Source organism: Euprymna scolopes, chromosome 25 (assembly GCF_053919585.1).
Source record: "Euprymna scolopes isolate OS-2025 chromosome 25, ASM5391958v1, whole genome shotgun sequence".
Classification (NCBI taxonomy): Eukaryota; Metazoa; Mollusca; class Cephalopoda; order Sepiida; family Sepiolidae; genus Euprymna; species Euprymna scolopes.
The window spans coordinates 36,752,151-36,777,089 of NC_136506.1; the positions used below are offsets into that span (position 1 = coordinate 36,752,151).

General features: G+C 35.2%; 1 protein-coding gene across 5 annotated transcripts in view; it reads left to right on the forward strand.

Moving 5' to 3' along the window:
• Positions 1-20,141, forward strand: part of LOC145247334 (uncharacterized) — a 222,893-nt gene extending 202,752 nt beyond the window's left edge. For all 5 annotated transcript variants that reach the window (XM_080108993.1, XM_080108991.1, XM_080108992.1 and 2 more), the window contains 3 exons: positions 5,516-5,654; positions 12,573-12,685; positions 15,973-20,141. In XM_080108993.1, the coding sequence (XP_079965119.1) occupies positions 5,516-5,654; positions 12,573-12,685; positions 15,973-17,226 (1,506 nt within the window). In that variant the 3' untranslated portion in view covers positions 17,227-20,141. The remainder of the gene's footprint in view (positions 1-5,515; positions 5,655-12,572; positions 12,686-15,972) is intronic.
• Positions 20,142-24,939: the final 4,798 nt, after the last annotated feature.

Sequence of the window (24,939 nt, forward strand, 5' to 3'; positions counted from 1 at the left end):
GCCAGATTGGCATCAGAGCGTAGATTATAAAGAGATAGAAGCTTGGTTTTAGATGCATTAAAAGTAACCAGCCACCTCTTTCCCCATTGTACTATATGCTCAAGATCAAAGGAGAGAGAATCAGAGAGAACTTTTTCGTTTACGGTCTTTGATGTGCTACCATAGATTGTAGTGCCGTCAACATATATGCCTACAAATGATGTAAGGATGTGATTTGGAAGTTTCATAGTTGGCCCTCATATCTTACACAGTAAACATCTAACAACGTTTTATATCAATCGACTTTAACAACAATAACTATATCACATCCAATCCGTTTTCTAAAACTAATCCAAAAGGGGAATTCAAAAAGCAATCTGTCCTATTATTCGTTCTGTCGAATGGATCAGTTGGAATTGTAAATTTCATTATTACGATGACTTGACTTATGCATTCCTGATCTGAAAATTTGATGGCTTTTTTTTATAGATATAGATAGTGTCAGACTCTAAGAAAACAACCCATGTCAGGGACGTGCACCAATAGCAGAGAAGCGTCATTGAATTCCTGGCGAACGTGCATTGAGAATGCTGTTGATTATGTAGAAAACTAAACTCTGGAACGCAAATAGTCGCTTGTTTTAATGGTACCACAACTATCTTCGTAGCTCTTAAACTTTTTAGTTTAAAATAGGAGACATTACTTTTGAGACAACCCCCGTGTGTGTGTGTATATATATATATATATATATATATATATATATATATATATATATATAGTAAGTTATAAAAATATATATAATATATGTCATATATATTTTTATAACTTATTACCTGGCTCTACCTATGTATTGAGCACTGTTAAAGTAAATACTGAAATTTTACGCATAAAACTATATTTCATATATTAATTTATGTGATTAAATGAAATAGTCACCCCCCACATATATATATATATATATATATATATAAATATATATATATATATATAAACATAAATGATTTTGTTTTAATAATATACATTATAATGCCTGTTTCACTGTTCCTGACAGGCAGCCTCCAGGGTAGATACGATTATGTCTCAACCAAATCATTAACGCCATTGATAAATTTAAAATAGTCACAGTTTAATTTGTCGGTTTTCCTGTAATTGGAATCTCTAATAGGATCCGCTAAATACTAATTCATATTCCCTTAATAGGCTTTGTGAGAGCCGTCGTGCAATATAGCTCTGCATGCTCATCGAAAACGAAGAAAGCAAAAATTCGGCGTTCGAAAGCAAGAGGCTCCATTGGCTTTCCGGAATTATTCAGCTCGACATAATTTACAGTTGTATTTGTATCATTTTTTTCCAAACTGTAATCAATTAACAAATAATAAATTAAGGTATAGTAAAAATTTAGGGTTAGATTAGTGTTAGGAATTAGGTTGGAATTGATGCATTGGAGTGTTTGGTATATAGTAGGACACTTCTAACCACTAACAAAACACTATTTGTATTATTGGTCTAACGATACAAAGTTTGGAAAACTTAGTTCTAAAACTGGTACAATTTCTACAGAAATATATGAAACAATTATTTACCACTTTGGCATAATGGAAAAGTAAGAATGAAACTTTGTCTGCGTGAGAAGCTTATGAGAGAAAATTACTTAATATATATATATATATATATATATATATATATATATATATATATATATATATACACACACACACAAGTGATTTTACCTAATTGGCCAATCAGGGCGAATTCAATTTTTACACTACTAAGATGGATTGGCTGAATGAAAACCGAGACTTCGTCAAACTCACCCTGTCACCTTGCTAAAGAAGGTTGCGGAGTGTGTTTTTAGCAGTTAAATTGAGTTAAGTCTGAGCGCCCCTCCATCCACGCTACACCCCACCGCCCACTGTCCGAACTGTCCGAAAGAGAGGAAGAAAAAAAAGGAACATAGACATCGGTCGTCATAAAATTTGTTACACACTCTGCATTGATAAAAAAAAATGATATTACATGTATTTTTTTTTATTTAACTTTTCTATAAAATAGCAAATATTGTAATCAAGAGTTTATTTAATAAGTAATCTTTATAAAAACAGGAATTTACGATTGGAGTTAATTTTATTTGTTGCCTAGTGAATTCGTGAATCAAATATCAAACGACTGCCATCTAATCGAGTTGAAATCTTTTAAGAGACACAAAACAAAAAGAAAGGCAGCAAATCTAACGCAGTTCCAGACTATGCCCCGTGCCACTCTTATTTCTCTGGAGACGTTGAGTTGTTTTTCTTTCCTATTTTTTAATCATTAACTTTTTTTTCTTTTACCCATGAACCAATGATGAAGCAAGGAATAACAAGAATCGCGTATAAAACCCCGTCGTGGTCTAGAGGATCCAGGCCACGCCAATGAATTTGTGTGGGTTTTCCAAAATCGGAACCGCCTAGGACTACACTTACGATCTTCACTGTGTTACAATTGAAAATGTTTTTTTCTAACTTATTTCGATGACAATAAAAATTTGGGAGCGTGAAACATTCGTTGATCCTTATTCAATTTTGGGCAACGTCGGGGCACCCTGCTACCAAATATAAAAAATCTGCTTCGAAGCCATTTTAAACATGATGTATTTGCACGTCGCAGGGGGAACGCCCGGTTTTATTTACGTCATTACCCAACATCAGAAAGTTTCGATGTATTTTATATCATTTGTCGAATTTTCGCACGCAGCTTTTGCATTTACATAAAAAAAAATCCGTACATCCGTTACAGAAAAATATTTGACTGTGTCTGAAAAAATATTTTCATCTGTTATCAAAATATTGCCATATGTTATATATGAAATATTTTATCTATTTCAGAAAAAATATACAGTGGGACAAAAGAGGTAGAACAGCATTGCCTTATTATATATAGTTATATAAATACGTGATCTCATTATTTATTTACAATCATATGTAATGCTAGCAAAGATACCCGCGCTTCGCAAGGGACTTTGCTCCGTGGGTACCCAAGCATACAACAAAGTATCACATTAACCTTTGGCCTTGATCTTGTAAAATGGTGTGCACCATCACTAGGTCGGAGATTATCACCTTGTAAATGATCGGTCCAGTGGTGTGTGCTGTAAGAGTATATATATATATATATATATATATATATATATATATATATATATATATATATATATATACGCTATGACGTTGGCCTTTAACCATAACCTAGACAAAAATGGTGCGCACTATCCCTAGGTTAGAGGGCTATCATTATGCCAGGTTTAGTCATGATCGGTCCAGTTGTGTGGTCTAACAGAGTTGTATACACATACAAGAACACTATTACTTATATATATATATATATATATATATATATATATATATATATATATATATATATATATATATATATATACGAGGGGCGTGCAATAAGTAATAGTAATGCTCCTGGCCCACTTTCAGTTGTCTGATCCATCTGAAATTTTGAATGTGCAATGATTTATATCTCTGCGGGTTATGTGGCAAATTACAGCTCTGAACTGATTGTGGTTTCTGTTTTACAGATGTTTGAACTGAGTCAGGTGTGAAATGGAGCCTGTTGAATATCGAGCAGTGATCTGGTTTTTGTATTTGAAAGGACGCACACCACAGAGACCTTTGATGAAATGATAGAAACTTATGGTGATAATGCCCCATCATATGACCTTGTAAAACGCTGGCATCGTGAATTCAAACATGGCCGGAAGTCTGTGAAAACAGCTCCCAGACCAGGTCGCCCCCTTCTGCCATTGATGAGGCATCTGTCCGTCAAGTTGAGGCTGCTATTTTGAAAAATCGGGGCATTACTATTCGCCAAATAGCCCAAGATGTCAAGGTTAGTACAGGGTCTGTGGAAAGTATCATTCATGAACATTTGAATATGCATAAGGCGTCTGCCAGATGGATTCCCAGGTTGTCCACACCATTCCAGAAGCTAGAACGTGTCGAGTGCTCGAGGATGAATTTGGAGATGTGCTAAGAAGATGAGTCAAAGTTTTTCAAAAGATTGATTACACAGGATGAAACCTGGGTCCATCACTATGATCCAGAGACTAAAGCCTAGTCAATGCAGTGGAAGCACTTGGACTCACCACCTCCAAAGAAGGCAAGGGCGCAGCCCTCCGCTGGCAAGGTCATGCTCACAGTCTTCTGGGACCAGGACGGAGTAGTGATGACAGATTTCCTGGCAAAGAGTACCACAATTACAGGAGCCTATTATGCTTCACTTCTGAGGAAATTAAGGGAAGCTATCAAAATCAAGAGGCGGGGCAAGGTCAGCAAAGGTACCTTCCTCCTGCAGGACAACGCTCCGGTCCACAACTCGCATGTCGCCAGATCAGAAGCACTGGCGTGTGGTTATGAAATCCACCTGCATCCTCCCTACTCTCCTGACCTTGTACCCTCTGGTTTTCATCTCTTCCCAGTCATGAAGTTGTTTTTGAAAGGAAAGCGTTTCTCAGATGATGTAGCCTTGATTTCTGAAGTCACGTCGTGGTTCGAGGACCAACCTGGGGTGTTCTACAAAAACGGTCTCCAGAGCTGCATCAAACGATGGGAGGAATGCATAACTCTGGGTGGTTCCTATGTAGAGAAAGACTAATAACTGTGCCAAGTTTCGTTGCTCTACTACTATGGGAAGTGGGTCAGGGGCATTACTTATTGCACACCACTCGTATATATATATATATATATATATATATAGTCATCCACATACAGTACTATTTCGCTGTTTCACAGCTCATCAGTGCGGCTAGACAGGCAACTGCCTCAAGCCCTAATCGAAACTCGACCGATCAAATGACAGTCAAGCCTTCTCACCATAGGGCTATACGACTGCTGCTGTGAGGATAATGAATTAACGATTTTTTTTTACGTATATATATATATATATATATATATATATATATATATATATATATATATATATATATGTATAAGACAATGCTCGGTATCTACTTTTGGCTCACCCTGTATTTTCATGTCCAAAAATATTTATATCTTTTACTTTCTTTTATTTTTCTTCCTTTGAAGACTGTAATGCTGGATATGGGGCAGCCAAACCGGCTGCCTACATTGCCCCGCTTTTTATTGAAACCAACCGAGAGCTCTTTTTAGTATCCTCGCTATTCTCTTAATTGCAATTGTCTGGATCTCTTTTGGACTTGGTTCACCAGGAATATGAGTTAGGTAGGACTTCAGGTTCTTCATAAGCCCTGTGGCACCTATGATAACTGGTATGATTTACATCAATGTATTTACATCTGTTGTTGAAAGGGATATATATCTTTTATAGACAGATGTTTTCATATGTTACAGAAAAATATTTTCATCTGTTGAAATAAACTATTTTCATCAGTTGCAGAAGAAGCGTATTTCACAGTAGGATATATACTCTCTAAAGATGGAGATGCGTCGAACATTTCTTTCTTTTTTTTTCTTTAATCTGCTTTTCTTCCCTAAAGTCATCTTCAATTTAATCTTTGTTTATTTTCTCACAGGAAGTGAAGAACAAATACGAAAAAGCAGACAGACTTATCCAATGGCTATTTGTACGGGAAAAGAAAAACTTCCATTCCCTGTGTGACGTATTTCAATTATCCGGACATACATTCGTAGCGGATTTTCTTCGGGAAGAAGGTAACTGAAATAATTGATTTGGCTTAACAAAATAACACCGCTTTGTTTGTCTCGTACAAAACATACCCTCATGTACATATCTGTCATAGATTTCAAGACAGACACCTGCTTGTCTTTTTAAATGTTTATTTTATAATTAATTGTCTTTTGGCTGTCCACATATACATTGCTCGTTCTAATAGTACCTTCTGTCTCTGCAGCTCTTCGACGTTTTGAAATAAAATAAATATGAGACTTTACTTTTGGAACGACTATTGTATAGAAAATGCACTCCGGACACCCATGCACTTCTGTTGTTCATCGCTAGTAAAAGTGCATTTGAAGTAAAAAATAAGGAGACTTTATTTTAGAACAAACGTGTACACACACACACACACACACACACACACACACACATATATATATATATATAGATATATAGATAGATAGATAAATTATCAGCTCACATCTAAATTTCTGAGAGATTTTTGATCTACATTCTTATTACCCATAAACATGACCGGAATTGCAATTATCACCGAAAAGAAAGAAAAGTTACAAAAATTACAAGTCAAAAAATTAGAATTTATGCCAAATAAAAAAAGTATATATATATATATATATATATATATATATATATATATATATATATATATTCAACATTTGATATATTTTGTTAAGTATTACAGATGACTTGTGCCTGAATATTTTTCCCTGGTTAATTTTCGAGTTTCAAGATGAATTTATTAACCAACTTATTTTCAGTTCAATCTACAATCATCTTTAGTGGGTGGGTATTTATGCCAAAACTATCTTTAACTATTTCAAAATACAAGCGTTGTACTCAATATCAACTACAGAGGGAACGGAACGCACTAGAGTAAACATTAATTTTAATACTCATATCTTTTCTTATTGGACTCATATAAGTGTTAGATGTTGAGCCGGGGTGACACCGATAAAAGCGGTGGTATGCACATATGCAAAGTTCAGATATATTTTTCATCTACATTCTTGTTTCATATAAAAAATGACCGGTATTGTAATTATCACCGAAAACAAAGAAAAATTTACATTACAAGTCGGGAAATTGTAATTGCGCAACGCAAAATAATAAAAAAAGGAGCACTATAATATTTTAAAAATTTACATTTCAATATTTTCGGTTGATGTCTATATAAGACAGTTAACATAAACCACAGAGAGAGAGAGAGAGAGAGAGAGAGAGAGAGAGAGAGAGAGAGAGAGATGAAGAAAAATGATCGAGTCGTCAATTGTAATTGACATTTCTCCGCCGTCGCCTGTCACACTCGCACACACTTACAGCTAATCCAAGTTATGTTTCCTCTCCCCCCTCTCTCTCTCTCTCTCTCTCTCTCTCTCTCTCTGTGTGTTGCTTGGCAAAAGTTAATTGTAAATAAACTTCTCGCTGTCATTGTTGACAAATTCATTTCTGCGTTGATTTTAAGAACATCCAGAAAGGAATTGTTAGGTGTATATATACTATAGCAAGTATTTGAAATATGCAAACTAGAAAATTATGTATACATTCAATAACGCAACACACGCATCAAATGAACATTACTTTTATTAATAACGTTTAACAAAATGTAATTCTTAATTAAGTTTTGACTATACTCTGACATGTGGATAATTAACGGCTCTAAATTTGTTTGCCTAATCTTCTTCATTAATTGATATCCCTTTGTTCAGCAAGGACACTCAAAATTCGAATTAACATTTTATAAATTTTATTTATTGCGGACCATTATCCTAATCTTTTTCTTAGTTGTTTCATGACGTTTCGGCCAACTATTACTACGGCCTTGGTTGGGGCCCGTGGCGCAGTTGATAGAGACGTTGAGTCCTTACGGTTCCAGGTGAGAATTGTCTGAAGATAGCGGTTTCAATCCTATCCAAAGCCGACCGAAGGCTTACTTGGCCAAAACGTGGTGAGAATACAACAACTACGGAAGGCAGTAATTGCAGTCAGGAGATTCAGAGTTCCTATCCGTCGCGGTTACCACTCGACGAAGGCCAGAGGAATAGTTGACCGAAACGTCGTGAAACAACTAACAAAAAGATGAGAATAATTGTCCGGAATAAATAAAAAGTAATAAAACTCATCTCAATAATGAATTCAAATTAAAAATAAAACATTTTATATTCCAGATTTTTAACTATCGAATCTTGAGTTCGAAAAGATGTAACTGAATAATGTCGCTGGTTACACAGACTAAAACTTTGTGAGATTAGGATACAGAAGGAGAAAAATAATCCGAATAAATACAAAATCTTTATCAATTAAAATATATTTAAGAATATCTAACAACCGGACAGAGTACTATTATATAACAGATCCACTATTAGAATGAAAAACATAAAAAGTCATTTTTGAAACCAAATTCGATGCTAGTTTATTCTTTTTACGCATAAAAATAATAGAATTCAAATATTTCGACCAACTCAGGCCTTTGTCAATTAGTTATAGACATATCTATAATTATTTAAAATCCAAATAATAAAATTATTAGCTCAAATCTAACAAAACATAATTACTGTATCCATTTAACACCTCAGAACTTTTTCGCATTGGCTACATATTGGAAACGATATTCTTTGTGAACCAGCTTTTCCAATTCAAAGTTTCTCTGGATTGATACTGTCATTTTATTTGGAACAATATTTCTCTTTCTTCGCTTCTGAAACCAAAATAGATTACTACTAAAAAGTACTTATAGAAAACATTGGGAGTAGTAACATCATACATGTAAGAGAGAGAGAGAGAGAGAGAGAGAGAGAGAGAGAGAGAGAGAGAGAGAGAGTACAGAGAAAAAACCGGTTGGGCTGACAATTAATAAACTTGAATAGAGAATATATTTTAAACGGGTGCAGATTTTGTTACGCTGATGAAATAGATGGAGCAGATAATTCTGACCTCAATCTCAATCATGTATCCGTAGAAATAGAGGGGAGTTTTATATCTAGGCTTTGTTTAGTACATCATATAAGATATATTTTAAGATCGCCTTTCTTTTGCACGCATTGCCTTATACTTCTAGGTGACGGCTACTATACAGCTAGACATGATGGAGTATGCAAGTACCTTCAGATATCAAAATGTAACATCTGACGAAAATATACTTTCCTCGGAGCGTAAAAATGGTTAAACAGAACAAAATAACCAATGTACTGAAAGAAACCCACCTAATATCTATCAGTGTTACACTTCCTGACACTTATTGGGTGGATTTCTATCAGTATTTTGTTTTTTGTTTTTCAAAATTTGAACCATTTTTGACGTTCCGAAGACAATGTGTTTCATCAGCCATTTTGATTGCTTATTCTCCTTAGCAGTTCGATACTAGTTCTTTTTCGAACCGAATAAAAGCTTTGGGTTTCGTTAAAACACACAAAACATATCCATGTAGATAGAAAAAGTAACTTATCTTTCTTTTGGTAACATTCATTCGTTATATATTTGAAGTTTTGACTCCTTTTTATGCGTTCTTTGGTTCCTCTGCTAAATCTCCGAAAACAGTTATCTATCTTTCCTTTTTGTCATTAGACGACATCTACTTCTTCTGACCAGATTCAATAGCCCAAAGTAAATGACGTCAGCAGGTTAAATGATTTTAGTTTCTCCGACTTCCTTATATATTAAGAAGGTCACGGTTGAAGCTGGTCAGTATCTGCTGGGTAACAATTCGTGAAAAGATGACGATATCCCTGCAAAAGAATCAACACCATATCATGTGATACGTGCAACTGAGAACCACTTGTGAATCTTATATTCCCTAGAAACTCTCTCCTACGAGGAAAACTGGCTCATCCCAACGAGAGTGAATACTTCATTAGGTCCACTTTTGAAATTAGACGGCTGACTTTCCTGTAGTAGCGACAAGGTGTTTCTGAATAAAAGCTTCAAAATAGGCGTTTCCAATACGAGTAGGACGAAGGTATATTCCTGCTTGCTGATCAGCATCTGCTAGTTGGTTTCTTTATAATATGTAGACAGAAAATCAACTCGAAAATCTCCTCCCTCAAACATCTTTTCACACATGAGCAATGCTACGAGTCTTTCTCTGCCCCGTCGTCATTTTCATAGCTGGTGCTCGACTGAGCTTAAATCTCTGATCTCTCTATGAAACATTCACAGTAAAAAATCATCAAGCTACAACTACTGTAAAATGTTTGCTTTTTTCCTCTATGCACTTGGAACTAAACGAAACTTCCATGAGCAATGTTTCTTTTCAAGGAGTATCCGCTCGTGGAACGCAATATCATTGGACTGCTTCCCTTAGCTACAGCATGGTCGTTTTTAAGTGCAAAATCGTTTTATTAAGTAATCAAATGCAAAACAGATGCAATGATGATCTGCAACCGTCACAGTGATTGTCCTAGCATCAACCTGACAGAAATCATTTGTCCTTTGTTCACGAGGTGCTTTTGAGCCTTGAGTGGGAACACATTAGTAAAAATAAGACGGGTACATGTATTTAAGTAAACATTTATTTATCTGGCCATAGGCACAAGTATCCCCTCGACGACAATACCCCCGACAAACCCGACAAGCAGCAAAATCCCACCCTCACACTGGAAATGCCTAGATGCCGTAAAGCCTTCTACTCAAATAGCTGTTCCGTAAGACTGCTGCACTTTGTAATTCCCTCTCGGGTTCCTTGTTCCATGACTTTACTAATATGCAGAAATTCAAGTGTATATATACTAAATAGTATGTGTGTATCTTTAGACAAGATGTTTTCATTTAAGTAAAGGTTAGAAAATTTCTAAAAAGCATTTTGACTTTCATTTTATAAACAGAAATCTCGCTGCATAACTCCCTATATAGTATCCCTGCAAATATGACCCCAAATAGTTACCTCTCACGACTAAGTGGCTGAGTGCCTTATTTGGGGTGAAACCTCCCCCCCCAAAAAACAGTATATATATATATATATATATATATATATAAAAGTAAAAGTGTCTGTGTATCTTTGTGTCTGTCTATCTTTATCTGTGTATCTGCGTGTCTGTGTGTCTGTGTACATTTCCCTACGCAATAACTCTGTCAATTTTTACTCTACAGACTCGAAATTTGATATACAGGGTACTCAGACTTGGGAAAATCGATATGATCGGTTTTTGGCCAGTAATTTGGCGATTAAGGGGTCAAAGTTCAACGATTTGACCTTTGAGAACTCTACCAAACTCCTCCGACAATTTTGGGTCTACGCATGAAATTTTAGATATAGGTTCCTTGGATATGGATCTAACTTAATAACTTGATTTGAGCCCAAAACAATAAACTTTAAGGGGTCATAATAGGGGTCAAAGTTAAAAAAAATTGACCTCTGCGGTTTCTTCCAAATTACTAAGACAATTTCTGGTCTAAATATTTGAAATTTAAGTTAAAGGGTATTCAGAGATAGGGCAAGCTTTTTGATCAGTTTGGGTCGAAAATTTTTAGTTACCAATATATAAATGCATGTATGTATGTCTGTTTGCATGTCTGCCTTAAACTTTAAATAGAGGCGACGGATTTTACCAAGATTAGTACAGTTTTAAAGTTCAATCTTTCATACGACAAACATCGAACAATTGGCTAAAAACATTAATATCTTCCCCTTCAACTATGCACTTTTCTACAAGGGGGGTCAGTTTTTTCGATGATATTTTTTAAAGTTATCCTCTCCTTTAGATTGTCTAGCCTTAATTTAAAAAAAAAGTCGATTCCGGTTTGGCGGTGGTCGTAACAGCATAATGGTTAGGTTTTACCTCGTTCTTTTCCTCCTTTGCGGTACGGTTTCGAGCCTGCCTTCCTACTACGGCTTTTTTTTTTGCTCAACATACACATCAAAACACCCGGGCAACGCCGAGCGCCCATGCTAGTATATATATATATATATATATATATTACAATAGAACAAAACGAGCTAAAAAGTAATATGCTTAAGCCTAAACATGGAAATGTAAATGGCTATTTGTTAAAACTGGAAAAGACACGGATACGATATTGTAGTAAAAATATAATAAATTTATAACTTAAAATATTGCAGCATTAAGAACTGATTATATAATGTTTTAAATTAAATCTAAAAAAAATCTTAATGCTGCAGTATTTTAAGTTATAAATTTATTATATTTTTTACTAGAATATCTGTCACTTCTTCCAGTTTTAACAAGCCCTTTACTTTTCAATGTTTAAGCTTAAATATATTACTTTTCATGCTCACATTTTTCTATTGTAATCCATGATTTTTCAAGGCTTACAGTAAATTCGCTTGTTCTTTATTTAATTTCCTTCTTATATTCTTGCCGCCATAAACATAACATACACATATGTAATAACAATGTACGGCACTCGTCTGCTTTCAATAAAATCCTCCCAATTATCTCCATTTCATTCACTAGTTACTTCTCCTTTCGCGAGAGCGGTGTATTGGTCGCAACAGTAGTCGCTATAGCGACATGGTTGTTATGGAAACCAGTCAAAAAACGTCACTCACCTCCTTACGTTTCTTACAATTTTGAACACCAGTACATTCATTATAACTTTTGTTCTACTGAACCAATATTAAAAAAAAATTCACAATATAACTGAGATGTGATCGTTAATCTGTAATAATTGTTCGTAATTTGGTCGAAAAATGAGTGAACTGTGAAGCTTTAAACAGTTCTAAATGACTAAAACTGCCACTTCACCAAATATTAAAATATGGTAGTGTTTCAATGATATATATATATATATATATATGTATATATATATATATGTATATATATATATATATACATATAAAAATAGTGTTAGAATTTTTTCTTTTTCCTGTTTATATTTTATAATTATTCACTAGTTTAATTTTCCCAAGCATTACCATGCAACATTTCCACAAGTTTCGTTCCTCTTAACGTAATCTGTTTTTCTTCTTTTTGAAATAGAAAAATCAAGTGACGTGATCGATACAAAGGCTCTATTCGAAATCCTGCCCTCACTCGAGAAATGTCTAGGTCAACAACAGAGGACCGAAGTGGAGAACTTCATCAAACAAAAGGTCACTATATCTATGTTGCGCTTCTTTTTACCACGTAAAGTAACTGTCTATTGATTTTGACGAATGCAGAGTAAAACATAATGTTAATTTCTAACGTGAAAATTAAACACGCTCCTCAATAGATGGGACATTTTTAGATTATATTCGCTACACATACTGAAGTCTGGACCTTTCTTTTTGTCAAAGTACGATTTTTTTTTGTCAAAGTACGATTTTGTTATTTTGTATATATGGTTCTGATAGTTAATTTTAGTTAACACGGTAGAGTTTGCCCATTAAATTATTATGCGAAGCAAGGTATTATTAATGTAAAGGTAATTTTCATAACCTCTATTACCGTTATTGTTACGTATTTCGCGCACACACACACACACACACACACACACACACACACACACACACACACACACACATATATATATATATATATGGCGCTACCTATAATAAAATAAGATATCTTCCTGACGTTACATCAAAGTATTCTTTTATTATTTTGTGTATAAGATTCTGAAGGTCAACGTGTGTGTGTGTGTGTGTGTGTGTGTGTACCTTTAGGCAGTATGTTTTCATTTAAGTAAAGGCTAGAAAATTTCCAAAAATCATTTTGACTTTGATTTTATAAAAGTTGTGTTTTTTAAACAATTTTTTTAATTAATCCAATTTGTATTCCAATCATATTGGTCTTTATTGGTCCGCTGTATCTCTTGTACCGTATTTTCGCAACTACTTTTGATTTGATTCTTCAAATTAGCATTATCCCTCTTTATTCTTGAGCTGAAAATTCTTTGCTCTTAGCAGTCTGTTCTTGCGTACATAACATGATCATTAATATTCACAATGTCTGTTGCTGCCGCCGCCGCTGTTTACTTTGTATGATCGCAAAGGTCGTGGCTTAGGATTATCTGGTCTGCATTAATTCTTCTTCTTGGATGAAAGCTACTTATTAAACCCAGTAGAGTAGAATTTTTTAATCCCCGGCAGCGATAGAAGCAAGTCATATAAAGTTATTTTTATTTCCCCATGAGCTGAGATACAAACAACCGGACGACGACGGATCCTGATGCTACTTCATGGATTTTAACAGAGTGAACTTAGCTTTGGCACTACTAATTAAAGTAAGGTTAGAACTTAGATGCGACTGCTGCGTCGTGGGATCAACTAGTGCTGCTCATAATTCAAGTGATATGACAATTAATATGCGAACATTTGAAAACATCCAAAAGCTAAACTGAGCATGAATACAAGTAAATATTCGGGATTTTTGAAAAAAAATGACATTGTACGAATATTTACCAAATACACTCTAAGTAGTGTTCTATACTACAAATGTCACCTGTCTGTTTAAATGTATGTGTGTATGTATGTATCTCCAAAGCTTTCGACAGAGGCGACGGATTGTCATGAGATCGGTATCGTTCTAATTCACAACTCTTCAGACGACAAATATCGAAAAATTGGCTAAAAACATTAATTCCTTCACCCTTAACTGGGCACTTTGCAACAGGAAGATGTCGCTTTTTTCGCCGATATTTTCGAAAGTCATCCCCGCTTTTCGATTTACTAGCCATAATCAAAACCTATGTAACTTCCTGTTTGGCGATGGACGCGACGACAAAGACGTCACGTTTTTTCAGGTTATTTTCTTCCTTAGCGGTACGGGTTCGAGCATGCCTGCCTGCCTGCCTACTATCACTTTTTTTTGTTGCTCAACACACATCTTAAAATACTCGGGCAACGCCGGGTACCTAAGCTAGTCTTTAATAAATTGAAAACTGGGAATAAAAAGACAAAATGTCTTTGGATCCAAGAGTCAATTTTTTAGTCTATATATGGGCACAAACTACTTATGGCATAACACAGTTTACAAATCCGCCATAACCGAGCAACCGAATCGAGGCTGAAAATTGCACGAGTAAGAGAGCTAGATAAGGCTTTTCACAAATGAAAAGAAAGGAGAGATTGGCGAAAACTATTCTAGAACACTCACTTATTGGCAAAGATTTATACTTATCCTTACATGGCTTTTGGACCTTGATTAGTGATGCCCCCATTGTAAAATAGGTATATCGAGTTACATCATAATAGTAGGCCTCCAGTATATATAATATATATAAAAATCATTGTTAGGGATTCCTTGTTTTTGTATGTTCTTTATAGTTTTTCTCGCTCCCAAACACACATACACCCCTTAAAGTCGCCTGCATAAATATACATAATAATGAAATGATCAACAAGTTCGACGGTATGAGTTTATATGACAACACGGAAGACCTAAAACTGGACGTTTCGCCCAGTTGTTTCTTGAGCTTTATCTGTGGATAAATGCTAAAATAATAAATAAATAAATAAATAAATAAATAAAAGAAAACGTATTCTGTTATGTTTAGCTTTTCTCTCTTGGTACTGCCCACGGAACAGTTGGACAAAACGTCGAGTTTTAGGTATTCAACCTTTCAATATATATATATATATATATATATATATATATATATATATATATATTTATATATATATATATAACTACTTCATTTACTCACATAAAATTAATATACGAAAGTATAGATTTATGCGTAAACTTTAAGTATTTACTTCAAAAGTGCTCAATACGTAAGTAGAGCCAGTTAGTAATTTATAAAATATATATGGCGATTAAGCTACACTGAATATTCGGCGTTTCATCCACTCTAGGATTCCTCAGGCTTATGCGCGAATTCTGTGGTTGCTTATCATTTTATATGGTCCTCTTCTGTTGAGGATTTAGTTAGCCAATCAGCTTTCTAGTATCCACTGCGCCCCTTCCTATCAGCCAATGGACATGCATTTTATCGAAAAAGGATCTGTTTAAAAACTAAATAAACATGAATATACATAAACGATCACACATATATGTATGTATATATATATATATATATATGTATATATATGTGCATATATGTATGTACATATATGTATATTTATATATAAACTAAAAAAAAAAAAAAGAAAATATCTGCCTTAAACAACTAACCTAGTTTTTAAACAGATCCTTTGTTCGATAAAATGCATGCCCATTGGCTGATAGGAAGGGGCGCAGTGGATACTAGAAAGCTGATTGGCTAACTAAATCCTCAACAGAAGAGAACCATATAAAAACGATAAACAACCACGGAATTCGCGCATCAGCCTGAGAAATCCTAGATTTTATAAATTACTATATATATATATATATATATATATATATATATATATATATATATATATATATATATATATATATATATATATAACAGTTCTGCTTTTTATTTCAGGTAAAAGAACTGAAGTTCCGTGGTTTGTGGAAAGAAAAGAACACAGACAAAGAAAAATGTCTGGAGGTGAAGAAATTACAGTTAGAACAGTCGTACGAATTCCACATGGCGTTGAAATCGAAAGATGTTGAGATTGCGCGACTGAAGGATGAAATCGAATCGTCCAATCAAGAACGAAATCGCTTGAGCAAACAGATAAGCCAATTGAAGAAAGAAGTGAAAGATGTGCAGGTGCGTTGCGACGGCGAAAATGAATTGCAAATCCGCCATAACCGAGCAAATGAGTCGAGCCTGAAACGTTTGGGGGATCAGTTAGACATTTCTAAGAATATACTGCGGACCACACACAAGCAGATAACTTCGATACTTCAGTTACAACCGAGGTCCTGCGACAAAGAACTGATCGCCGTCATGGATAACGAGTTCGCTTTCTTCTTGGACGACTTTGGTAAGTTTTTGAAGCGGTTTCGAGAATTGGAAGACGTGCAAGCTGGATACGAATCTTTGAAAGCTGAAAGCGACTGGGTCCTTACACATCTCGGTTTCAACCCTCTGGAACAAGGTGCGCCAGGCTTGATGCAGGCTTACCGCGATTTTGCCGTGAGAACCGACGATAATATTGCCCAGCTTCAAGACGAGCTTTCTATAAAGAAGAAGGTTTTACAGGACCAAGAGACCCAAATAAGGGGTTTCATAAATGAAAAAAAGAGGGAAAACGGCGAAAAGCAGTTTAGAACACTCACTTCTTGGCAAAGATTTATAAATGCGATTCTCTACCGCGAGCTGCATTTTCTGCAAGAAGACAACCGAGAGAAAGACGAACTTCTAAAATTGGTATCAAACGAGAACGCGATTCTAAACCAAATGAAAATAGAACGAACAGCCATTACGTCAGCCGGGCAAATCTCTAAAGAATTTACTGTCAAGGCAACCGCTCCAAAGTCTCCAGAATCACCAAATGAAAACCCCACAGAAGAGTCTAACGCGGCGTTTCAAAGTAAGGGTACACTCCCAGAACAAGTCCAGACGCCAGCATCGGTAAAATCCGAAAATACGCCCCTGATGGTTCAGAATGTCCAACTTCTAAATAAGAGTACCAATCCGCGACCGATTTCGAAGAATTCAAACTCGCGCCTTTTAAACGCGAAAACCAAAAACGGCCTATCTACATCAGAAGCTGATTTCGGTGGAGGTCTGACTGCTAGTTCTGTAAAAATGACAACTCGACATAATGGTAGAAAAACGCTGTTTTGAAATCATAAAAGGCAATAATAAACCACATATAAAAAAGAAGGCCTTATTTACCGAAAGGATAGAATTAACCCATATATGAAATGAGTTTGAACTAAATAAGAAATAAACGGTGCTTAAATATTCAACGTTTAATCCAATTTTATTTAATTTAAAAAATTACATAACCGGAAGCAATGGATTACGGTGTTATGATTCAGATTTTTTAGATGACGATCGATAACTCGTATTATTTGAATTATTCTGACTACTATTCTCATCTTGGATGATATTCGCACAGAATTTCAGCCGATATAATCTCAAAACTTGAAAATATTTATGTGAAGCTCATGAACCTGCGTGAAATTTCGAATAGAATCATTTGTTTAACCCACTTGTTCTCCTTGAGTCATTGTTGTTGCTTCAATATTCACAAGAATAATTTATTTATTATGGACTATTATCCCCATCTTTCTTAGTTGTTGTTTCACGATGTTTCGCCGACTATTCCTCTAGCCTTCGTCATTTGGTAACCGCGACGGGATAGGAACTCTGAATCTTCTAACTCCATTCTCAGCAATTACTGCCATGCATTTGTCGTCTCACCGCGTTTTGGTCAAGAAAGCCTGTGGTCGCCTTCGGGTAAGATTGAAACCGCTATCTTCAGACAATTCTAAACTGGAACCGTAGAGATCCAACGTCTTTATCCACTGAGCCACGGGCCTCAAAGGGCGATCAAGGTTGGATTTTTGGTCTTATAAATCTATGCTTATTTATTATCTCATCTTTCATGGTCGGGTCCGTACCGAATGGTATATATATTATTTAATTGAGACGTCAGGTGAAAAACGCGACGGGATAAGAATTCCGAACCTCCTAACTGCATTCTCAACATTACTACCATCCATAGTTGTTGTCTTTCGCAATAAATAAATTAATAAATAATACTCATCTCAATAATGAATTCCAATATACCATTCGGTACAGGCCCGACCATGGAAGACAGATAATGAATAAACGTGGATTCATAAGACCAAAAAATCCAAACTTGATCGCCCTTCGGGGACCATGGCGCAGTGGACAGAGACGTTGAATCTCTACGGTTCCAGATGAGAATTGTCTAAAGATAGCGGTTTCAATCTTACCCAAAACCGGCCAGAGGCTTACTTGGTTAAAGCGTGGTAAGACGACAACCACAATGGATGGCAGTAATTGCTGAGAATGCAGTTATAAGATTCAGAGTTCCTATCCCGTCTGGGGTTATCACCTGATGAAGGCCAAAGGAATAGTTGGTCGAAACGTCGTGAAACAACAATTAAGAAAGATGAGGATAATAGTCCGCAATAGATAAATTAATAAATAATACTCATCTCAATAATGAATTCCAATTAAATAATATATATATATATATATATATATATATATATATATATATATATATATATATATATCCACAAGACTCTCACTTATAACTGATTCTCCGTTACGCAATAGGTGCTTACGGACCACAATTCTGGCGATACTAAAAATACAATTATGAATTACGTAAGACATCTGACCAATCATAGCTGTGACTTGGTTTAACATTCCGTACAGAAAGATCCTTAGTTCGAAAAGTTACACCTTACAGATGTCAGAGGTTACGCTGTGAAGATAACACCTTAGTTGAGAACAGTAGTCCAAATAATCCAGATGATCCCTGGTGCTACCAGATCAGGCTATATAAAGATATTGGCTTCATGAGACGAAATGCACCTAACATTTATGCTTTTTGGTTTTGTACTTCCTTTTGCGAAATTAATTATGTTCTGGAAAACCAAACCAAAAACAACAACCTACTTTCCCCCATTTTTTCTTCTCATTTTCTCTTTCTCTTCCTATCTTCCCCACTTCCTGACTGATTTCCTAACTTAAAAAATGTGCCAAACATTAAAAATGTAACCATTTTTTTCCTCTCACCATTGCAAAACACATTCATGTTCTGCAGGGCAGTGAACAAAAATGATAAAATCCACTATAAAGCAACCAAACCAAACACTACACCTAGTGATTGAAAGTTCAAAGAGCTTGAAGAATAAAAACCTTCTACAAAATAACTGGATGCAACATGAATACTATTTCCCAAATAACTGGATTTGGCACTAAATAACCCGAAAAGGGTCGATATGCCGTAAAACAAAACAAACATACCAAACTAAATGATCCCAATGAATTACAATTTCCACCCACAATTGGTAAAACGATAAAAACACATAGATATAAATCACGAACAGCATCTGTTGTAAACTGTATTATAAAAAAGAAGGAAGTAAATATAATATTAAGAGAGAGAGGGAGAAACGGTTAGAGACAGATGGAGAACACCAGAATGACAAAGAGAGCACTTTTAATAGTTTGCTCATAATGAAATGCAGTATATGTCAACAATCAAGACCCACACGTTATATGCAGACAGCGGCAAGAAAACAAAAACAAGAAAAAATTGGACTCACTTTTTTTCAATTGAAGCAACAGACATTTGTTTACATGTACTTTTTGAATAACACCCTGCCTCTTGATCAAAAGTCTTCTAGTACTCCAGGGTGCTTGACCAGAAATCTACCGCGTCGAATGCGTAATACTCTGTCTTTGTGCGGTTATTGTTAGGACAAGTTTTTCCTCGTCGCTCTCAGCCCACGTGTGTAATACGTTCATCTCTGTCTCCACTACACAGCAGTTTTTTTAAAATAATCTTTTTTCTTTCTTTCTCGCTGAAATGTCACCTCACACGAGGCTCGATCATTTGCATATCTTGGTTGTTTCTGCTGATATGCGCGCGTCTTCGCCCTGTTACACTAAGATTACTATTTATGACCTTAAACGCCTTTTTTCCACACAAAAAGAATATTTGGTAACTTTAAAGTTTTAATCTGAAATAAATACAAACATTATATTCTTTTGATACTTGTTAGTTTCTTTTTCTTTTGTTTTATTTTTAGCCAATTGAAATTAAAACTCAAAAATACCCTCGTTGTCATGGCCACCCATGAATAGGAAATTGCGAATTGCTGCTCGGATGTTATTTTTAAATAATTACCATATATTTCGGCGTATAAGACGACCGTCAAATAAGACGAGGTACACAACTGGAACACATTTTTATGAATTTATCACATATCGGTTGTATAAGACGACTGAAAAATCACGAAACCACGTTTGTTTAGCTTAGGCTAGAGATTGCAACACCCGGTATCTTATGAAATATTGGTTTTTAAAGATTATTTTATATCTGTCTTATGCGCCGAAATATACGGTAGTTTTAACAATTTGTTTAATTATAAAGAGAGATATCTCTCTTATAATTTTATTATTAAGAGATATTTCTCTTAAAAATAAAATCAAACATTTTTTTATAATCGGAAATTTTCATTTTAAAATTTGGAAACTATTTTTAACAAATAATCAAATCAAACTTTATCTTTATAAAACTATTCTGATTTATTTCGAAAATATGTTTTTTTTTTAAATATTTTAATCCTTGATTATTAGACAAATATACAATACTCTAACATCAATTAATACAATTATTTACAAATAATAAAACAAAATTTTATAAATGCTAAGAGAAACACAAAATAAAATCTATTCGACATAAAAATAATTAAGAATTTACTTGTAATTAACATTTTTTCCTAATATCCAATATCAATAAGGGCGGCCATGAGCAAGTGCATACTTTCTATTTAGTTCCACGTTATTTTTTTTATTTATTTAAAGTTAGGTATTCACATTTATTTCAGAAGATCGGAATCCGTTGAAAATTAGAATGCATGAACGACAACAAGGAAATAAAAAAGGTCGCAAAATTCTTTTTTATATAAAATGTAAGAATATATTATCGAAAAGAAAGGGAAGTATAATGTTCGTTGCATTTTTTAGGTTACTTCGTCGCAATTTTGTTGCCAGTTTTTATTATGTCTCGACGTGCTAATGGACTTGATCTTAGGGAAGTTTCTTCTTTTTTTTACATAGTCATCACCACATTATCAAGGCCAAGAGGCCACTCAAGGATAAGGGTTAAAGAGTGTACAGTAGAAAATTGGACAATATAGTAATCATTAGTAATGAAAATTCGGTAAATTTGATAACTTATATGGAACGGCTCATCAAGAACTTATTTACGTTAGACGTGAACACAACCATATTGTAGTCAGCCGGAAAGCAGGAAAACGGAAGACAATTCCACAGGCGTGCAGTTCTAAGAAAGAAGCTTTGTTCATGGAATCTACGTTTAGGTTTAGGCACAGATAAAGAGTAGGGGGAATTATTGATATTTTTTTCAGCTAGACGAGTGTTTCTTGTGAAAGTTAGGCGAGGTGGGGGGGGGACCATAGACTGAAGCTCAGTTGAACACTTTCCAAGAAAATAACGATACATCAGAGACAAACTCGCAACATCTCTTCTGTGAGAGGTTGCAGCGAAGAGAAAAAGACATCTACGAGGCTACGAAGTCTATTTTGAACTCTATCAAGGCAGGACAAGTCCTTTCTAGCAGCTCCTGCCCAGATGTGGCAACAGTATTCAATCCTTGGACGTACCTGGCTCTTATATAGATAGAGAATTGCATCAGCAGTGAGATATCTACCGGATCGATAGAAGGATCCCACCATTTTTCCAGCGACCTTGGCAACAGATTTGATGTACGTGTTCCATTTAAGATCAGGAGTAATGGTCAAGCCCAGAAGCTTGTCAAAACTTTAGGCCTCCTGAAGACGAGAGCCATTCATTTCAATTGATGCCAGATGTGGATCAGAATGTTGATGATGTAAAGAGAGAAGCTTGGTTTTAGATGCATTAAAAGTAACCAGCCACTCCTTTCCCCATTGTACAACGTGCTCAAGATCAGAGGAGAGAGAATCGGTGAGAACTTGCCCATTTACTGTCTTAGATGTGCTACCATAAATGGTAGTGTCGTCAGTATAAATGTCTACAAATGATGTAAGGATATGATTTGGAAGATCATTAATGTAGATCAGGAAAAGAGTTGGCCCCAGGATAGACCAATGAGGGACACCAGCATTAATACTGTGAGCTTCTGATTTTTGCCTCTCAACTACTACTCTTATGAAACTATCAGAAAGAAATGATTTAATAATTGAGAAGACATTTCCACCTATACCATAGCTAGAGATCTTGTGAAGTAAACCTTTATGCTATACCCTATCAAAGGCCTTAGATATGTCAAGAGCAATTGCCCTAGAAAGGTTGCCTCCGTCGAGAGATTTGCTAATCCTATGAGATATAACTGTAAGCACATCTGCTGTAGATCTAGCAGAACGGAAACCATATTGAGTGTCACTAAGAAGGTTATTTTTGTTGAGATGTTTGATTACTTCTGTATTTAACAAGCAATCTTTGTCTGTGTGTAATTATTATTTTTGCCAACTGTTATCCTCATCTTCATAGTTATAGTTTTACCACGTTCCGGCTAACTTATCCTCTGGCTTTCTTCAAATGGTTTACCGCAACAGCATAGGAATGCTTAGTCTTGTAATTGTATCCCCAATAATTAATGTCTTCGATAGTTGTTATTGTCTCTCTTTGAAGCCAGTGACCCAGTGGATAGAGACGCCGACTCTTTACGGTTCTGGGCAAGCATTCTCTAAAGATAGCGGTTTCAACTTTACCCAGAGCAGGCCTCAGGATTAGTTGGCTTAAAATGTGGTGAGACAAAACAACAACTATGGAAGGCAGTAATTACTGGGGATGCAGTTGCAAGATTCAGTATTCCTATCCTATCGCAGTTAATCATCTGATGAAGGCCAGAGGATTAGTTGACTGAAACGTGGTGAAACACCAACAACGATGAAGATGAGGATAACAGTACGCAAAAAAGAATTGCATAAATTTTGAAGCCTCATCTCAAAGGATTCCAAAAAATAAAAAAATAAAAATAAAATAATATATACCGCATATTTCGGCGTACAAGGCGACCGTCAGAAAAGACGAGGTACAAAATTGGAGAAAAGTTTCATAAATTTATCACATATATATATATATATATATATATGGCATTTATATCCGTTGTATAAGACGACGTTCAATTTTGAAAGATGTTTTTTTAACATTAACTGTCGTCTTATACGCCGAAATATACAGTAATACTTGTCCATTTCTAGTCATCTCTGATTTTGTTTATTCTACTCAACAAACTCTGATTTTCATTCACATATAAAAGAAAAGGTCATTTATATAGACCGGCTGTACAAAACATCTTTCATGCGTGGTATTTTCTCATTGGCTCCACTCGTAAGTCAAACACACTCTCTGTCAGAGTTGAACGTAACTTCTTCTCATGTGACTAATGCGTACGCCCTGACTTCTTTCGCGAGAATAAGCTTAGCTTTATTGTTTTTCAGATGTTGGTTAGCTGTCAGCTGTTAACCATCAACACACTCGCCTGTTAAGTAAGTGAAGCATGCACGGTCCCCCGTGAGTGCACAGTGACCGAGGCATAAAAAAAAATGACTGAGTTCAGCATTTGCGTCCCCCATTTAGTTCGCACAGTCCCCAGGGGACGTCAAATCATAATGAGAATGGACAAACTGCAGTTTTAAGCCTTAACATATGTAAATTTGAGTTCTGCACCATGAAAAAAAAAAAAAAGAAAGTCCATCATTTGCAACCACCATTTAGCCTCAAAAGTCCCCAAGGCCTTAAAATATTTAAATTTGAGTTCAGCAGAATGTAAAAAATGCTAAATAGACATACACAGAAAATTTTGGACAGCTATGGTAAAATAGTCCCAAAAATGGAGTGTTTTTATTAGTCCTAAAAGACCCACTCGAGCACACCGAAGAGTTATCGTGAAGTATAGAAAAACAAAATTATATAGAAATCAGTTAGTTACAACTTTTCAGAAAGTTTGATAAAAATCCAAGGCATCAATTTTTTTTTTAATAAGCATAAAAGTGTCAATTTTAGCCATTTTAACCCGAAAGGCACTTCTAGGGGGAGGGGGGGGGTTCAACCGGAGTTTTTTTTCCCCGGAAAATCCGTTCTGTTACTTTTTTAATCATATCATGTTTAATGTTTGTGCAAAGTTTCAAAAAAATTCCAGGGAGTGATTATTGAGAAAAGTGCTGACAGACGAACGGAGGAACGGACAAGGGTGAATTTACAGTTCCACCCTTCTTTTGTCGGGGGACACAAAAAAAGCTTTGTGAATGTTAATGACACATCTCAGCACATTGCAGATATAACATTGTTAAATCAAATACTCCTTTCTTTTTATGAATTTATGATTTTAGTCTTCTACTCATTAAAACGACTTCTTGTAACACGCCGTTAACTCTGCCACCCAGAAGGAATTCAACACTCATATTGTCGGTCCCCTATTAAACGGCCCATCTAGCAACCAACGGTTTAAGAATTATAATTCAAAATCATATCTGTTTTCTTTTGGGCTGTTTTATGTTTACGGGCACTGTAGTGGTCATGCCTGACGACGAATAAGCTAATTCTGGAATTAAAAAATCAGCACAGAAACCGCAAAATAAGAATCCCTCAATCAAGCAGCCAGAAAACAAATTCTTAACAGAGGAGTTAAGTTTTCTTTATAAAGTTGTTTTAATCACCCTTTATAAATTTTTTTGATATAAGTAGCTTAATAAATAAATATTTCCGTCTTTTAATAAATAAATATTTGCTAAAACAAAGCTCAAGTCCAAAACGTTTTCTATTTAACAGTTTTAATGC